This window comes from Alexandromys fortis, unplaced genomic scaffold (genome assembly GCF_014885135.2).
Source record: "Alexandromys fortis isolate MF-2015 unplaced genomic scaffold, M_Fortis_MF-2015_v1.1 scaffold_130, whole genome shotgun sequence".
Taxonomy (NCBI): Eukaryota; Metazoa; Chordata; class Mammalia; order Rodentia; family Cricetidae; genus Alexandromys; species Alexandromys fortis.
In genome coordinates, this window is record NW_026068016.1 from 779,264 (window position 1) to 784,287 (window position 5,024).

Below are 5,024 nucleotides of genomic sequence, written 5' to 3' on the forward strand. Positions count from 1 at the left end.
CTCCCACAAAAGTGCCCAGCAGAACTGGGAGCCATTAACAACAATCTTGACAAGGGAAGAGCCAAAGCTTTATCATCACACATGAAGAGAAAGAAATAGAAAAGTTCACAAGTTTAGAAAGATGAAATAATCTGAAGGCGTACATATTTTTTGTTAAATGTTTTAAGTTTGAGGTATTTTTCCCTAAATGGTGGCTTTTCTGGAGGGTAAATGATGTTTTTATAATACCAGCTGTAAAATATACTATCAAATTTCCCATGATGTTCAAAGTTAAGTGTCATCTTAACCTCTGAGTATATATTATATCATAATACCAAATAATAGATGAAAGGACTGAAAATTATTGAACAATATAAATCTTTATATACCACAAGACAGCCAGCATGCCTGTAATCTTAGCACACGGGGGGGGGGGGGGAGGGGTAGAGGTTAAGAGATTATTCTGTTATGCACTGGGACTACATGATACCATCACAAAAAAACATCAGTAACAAAAATAAAAGCTTTGCAGAGCAGGGCAGTGGTGGCACACACCTTTAACCCCACAGCACTCAGGAGGCAGAGGCAGGTGGTTCTCTCTTAGTTCGAGGCCAGCCTGGTCCACAGAGCTAGTTCGAGGGGAGCCAAGGCTATCTATCAAAGAAACCCTGTATCAAAAAACAAAAACATAACTTGTAGCCAGGTGGTGGTGGCACATGCCTTTAATTCCAGCACTTGGTGGGGAGGCAGAGGCTGGTGGATCTCTGAGTTCAAGGACAGCCTAGTCTACCAAGTGAATTCCAGGATAGTCAGGGCTACACAGAGGCACCCTGTCTCAAAAAACAAGACAAAACAAAACAAAAAAAATCAATCAATACATACATACATACATACATAAAAATTTCTTCTAATGAACTTCAAGAAATCATTTTAAAAATTAAAAAAAAAAGCAATTACATCCCCCCCCTCCGCTTTTGATGTAGCCCCAATTGTCCTAGAACTTGCTATCAGGCTGGCTTTGAACTCATGAGGGCTGGGATTAAAGGTGTGAACTACCATGCCCAGCTAAACACGTTATTTCTAATTAGAACTTCATGTGGATGCTTAAATACATTAAACAATATTGTTACACTAGTAGNGTGAGTCAGCAATGGTAAATTAGGTATCTTTAAATAGAAATCCACATAAAGTAAGATGTGTGTTGATAGGTTAATGGATGTATTGACTAAAGGTTGGCAGGAATTTAATACTGTGTCATTAACTACCATCTTACTTAAGTTAGGAGACTAAAACAAAACCATAGGATGGGGGACTTACTCCCCCCCCCCCCACCCCCCACCGAAAAACCTACTCATACAAATACACTTATCTTCCCCCCAGACAGGGTTTCTCTGTGTAGACCCAGCTGTCCTGGAACTCCTCCCAAGTGCTGGGATTAAAGGCATGCACTACCACTGCCCAGCATAAACTGTGTTCTTAGGTATATTAAGTTTGGGCACTTTGCAGAAGACTGAAGTATTTGTTACATTTAATATTTAGGAAGAGAGCAGAATAGAGAATTCACGTGAAAGTTAATTTCAATGTGAATACGATTCTAAACAGGTGAGATGTGGATGACAGCTGCTGACTAACTCTGGGCAGAAGGAGACAACTCCCTTCTAATCTGCATACCCCCCCCCCCTATTCTTCCCAGCCCTGGAGCTTTTAAGCACTAACCTAACAGTAAGGAAAGGGGGAGACAAAAACTGTTTGCTATTCGAATTGGTATTTCTGAGGTAGAAGACTTAAAGAGGAAAACAGTTCCCAAGCTCCACTTTGTCCAATAGCAATGTAACTGTTATGACAACGGTTCTGCCATTCATACACTGTGAAGTGGGCTTGTGATGATTCTGGCAGTAGTGGTGAGAGATTTCATTCCTTAACTACAATCTCAGGTAAATTTTCAATTCTTGCTGCACTATTTCTAGTTACTGAAGTATTACCTGCAGGCATCGGCAGTCGCAGCTCTTAGAGAGACCTGCTTTGTCTACACTGATGGGTGAAATCTTCAGCCTAACTCTGACAGCAAAACAAGGATATACTTGAATCTACAGATTAATAAAATGACTCAAGAATATGGTACCTGCAAATTGTAAAGTATCATATAAATGACGGATTTCATTGGTAATTTATGTGGAAATCACGTTTCTTTAGTTAGCCAGACTTAACACAAGAGCTAAGGCAGCGTTAGCTTCTTTCCTTGTGACCGATGTGTGTATCTCTGTGTGTTCAGCGAGACGACAGACAATAAAGAACAGAAGCAGAGAGGGAAACAATGGACCAAAAGAGAAGAAACTGGGATACAAGGTCTGAAAACAGCGAAGAGCTATATTCTGTGAATTACCTGATCAATACTGGGCTGCTTGGCTTTCGAGTTTACAGGGAAAGGGAAATGATCACTTCAGGTGAACTTCAATTCACTAGGTTCAGCAGGGCTTGCCAAAAGCCTCCCAAACAAAGGCAAGCAAGAAAAAGACACACTCTGAGTATCTGCATATTCTAAGCTCCCTGGGCGTTGTACTCACCAGAATAGCTGATCCCACTGCCTGCATTAAATGGAATAATAGAAGGGTTTTTAACTTTACCACATATTTTAAGGTCTATTCAAGATTCAGACACATACTGAAAACATGGCAATCTTGGCTATTCTATAACATCTAACCGTTGAAACATATTTACTTTCTGAGTAAGGAAATGTAAGGAGAATACTGTTTTAAATTAAAAATTGGTATTTATTCTTCCAGAGAGTGTTAAAATACACACAAAAGCAAGGCTGACTTAAAATCCAGGAAAAGAGTCAACATTAAAATACTAACGAAAGTGCTTTTTTTATATTAACAGAAGGATTTTTTTTAATAAATTCTATTTTCAGTAATAACTCAAGTGCCCCAAATGACTACCTTGGAGTATAATATAAACATTTTGTGCCAATATTAAAAAGTTTGTTAGTATCATGCAATTAAAACATATGCATTAAGTAAAATAACCCAAATATTCACAGAAACTTTAAACTCCAGAATAGTAACGTGTTTTAAAAACCAAATTTTAGACACAGGGTAGAACTTGTGTCTAGCATGCATAAGGCCTGGTCCCCCAGCACCTCAAAAACTGTCAAATTTAGTAAATTCTAACCCCTCCTAAATTACTATTACCAAACTTACCAACTATTGTAAGATTACTTACTTCTACAGAACATATTAAATTGGTCATCTTACCGTCTTTTCCATCTAGGGGTTTTGATACTTCTATATCAAAGTTTTCTTGCATCTGCTGACCTCTAAAACAACTGAGATGTTCTTGCTCAATTAAATTACTTTCTTCTTCTTCTAGAGGCTGCCAAGTTCCATCAATAAACCACTGTCCACGCATTACTGGTATTTTATCAGCTTCTGAAAAGAGACATCACAAGATCAACCTCCCAAAAGGAGACTTAGCTACAATTTTATTATGTTTTACTATTGTTATTCTCCAGGCTTTAATGACCAATACAATCATTTCAAGTAAAAATAAATCCAAATTTCAAGTCAGGGTGTAATTTTCCTGTTTGTTTCAGGCAGGGTCTCACTCTGGAGCTTTGGCTGGCCTGGAACTCACTGAGTAGACCAGGCTGGCTTCATGCCTGCAGCCACTCTCTGGCCTCTATTCCAAGTGCTAGGTATGGTAAGTGTGAACACCACATCTGGTTGGAGTTTTTTCCTACAGATATCAAGACTAAATTATTCTACACATTACCTAAGCTGCCTTACCATTTGGAAGATAGATGAGCAACTATCTATATATTTGAGGCACTAAACAACCCAAATTTGGAGGTTAAAGGCCTTACTGTAAGACTTTGTTGGTAGCTCAAAAGCCTTTGAGGTAATCTGAGTATAACTGGCCCCCATAATCTCATTGGGAACGGCACTATTAGGAGGTGTGAGTTTGGCTTTATTGAATTGGGTATGGCCTTGTTGGAGGCAATGTGTCACTATGGGGGTAGGCTTTGAGGTTTCCTTTGCTCAGGATACAGTGTCTCAGTTGACTTTCTGTTGCTTGTGTATCAAGATGCAGCCAGCACTATCTGGACGCAGGCCATCATGTGGATGAACCTCTGAAACTGTAAGCCCTCCCAATTAGCAGTTTTCTTTATGAGAGTTGCAGTGGGGTAAGGTACAGGGCTCCTTTTGGCAGATGAGAACTGGCTTCCCAAGTTCCTGAGGAATGCTGGCTTATCTAACTGCCAGAAAGCCTTCCTGCCATAGTCCAGGCTGAGTTCATTTCTAGATATCTGGACTGCCTCTTAGAGTTTGGGGAATTGGAGTCTCCTTTGACCCTGAAAATCGGGACTTAGAACTTTGACGCAAATGGGCTATAGATATAAAAGAAAAAAATTGTAATTACAAATTTCAATTAGGAATATCATCGTTAACTACAGAGGGCCTTCGCTCTTAAAAAAAAAAAAGATACAAACCACTCAAGTGCATGTGAGAGGCTGTACCCTGAGCTGAGAGGACCCCACAGCATCCGCTCTCCCAGAGGTCAAGACACCTGAACAAAACGGCTGACCCTGAGCTGAGAGGATCCCACAGCATCCGCTCTCCCAGAGATCATGACACCTGAACAAAATGGCTGATTCTGGGCTGGGCAGGAAATATGTCAGATGATCTTATGTGTTTCCTTCTACCAGACTTGCACTATGATGTATTTAAAGTTTCTGTTAGAAGATTTCCCAGTGTAGCCCTGGTTGGCCCAGGAAAGGCTTTGGAGTATTGGAATCCCATTACCCTGGCTCCCATATGTGCGTCTTCTAATACTCTCTAGAGATTCTGCACAATGCGATACTCACTGTGTTAGAGCACACACTGTGAACAGAGCTTCCCAAGCCCTGCGTGTGTGCTGTTATGTTACTGGGGGATGGGGTGGGAGGTTTGAATTATACTTTTGCTACTGAGGCTGAAGCCAGACTTCTCTCCATCAGGCTGTGGAGAGCTACACATCTTTTGTGTGTGTGTGTGTGTGTATATATA

The 5,024-nt window shown here is 40.3% G+C and overlaps 1 protein-coding gene across 4 annotated transcripts in view; it reads right to left on the reverse strand.

The window, feature by feature from the left end:
* Ddhd1 (DDHD domain containing 1) overlaps positions 1–5,024 on the reverse strand; it is a 74,613-nt gene that overhangs the window by 35,723 nt on the left and 33,866 nt on the right. For all 4 annotated transcript variants that reach the window (XM_050162372.1, XM_050162374.1, XM_050162373.1 and 1 more), the window contains exon 2: positions 3,234–3,407. In XM_050162372.1, coding sequence (XP_050018329.1) covers positions 3,234–3,407 — 174 coding nt within the window. The remainder of the gene's footprint in view (positions 1–3,233; positions 3,408–5,024) is intronic.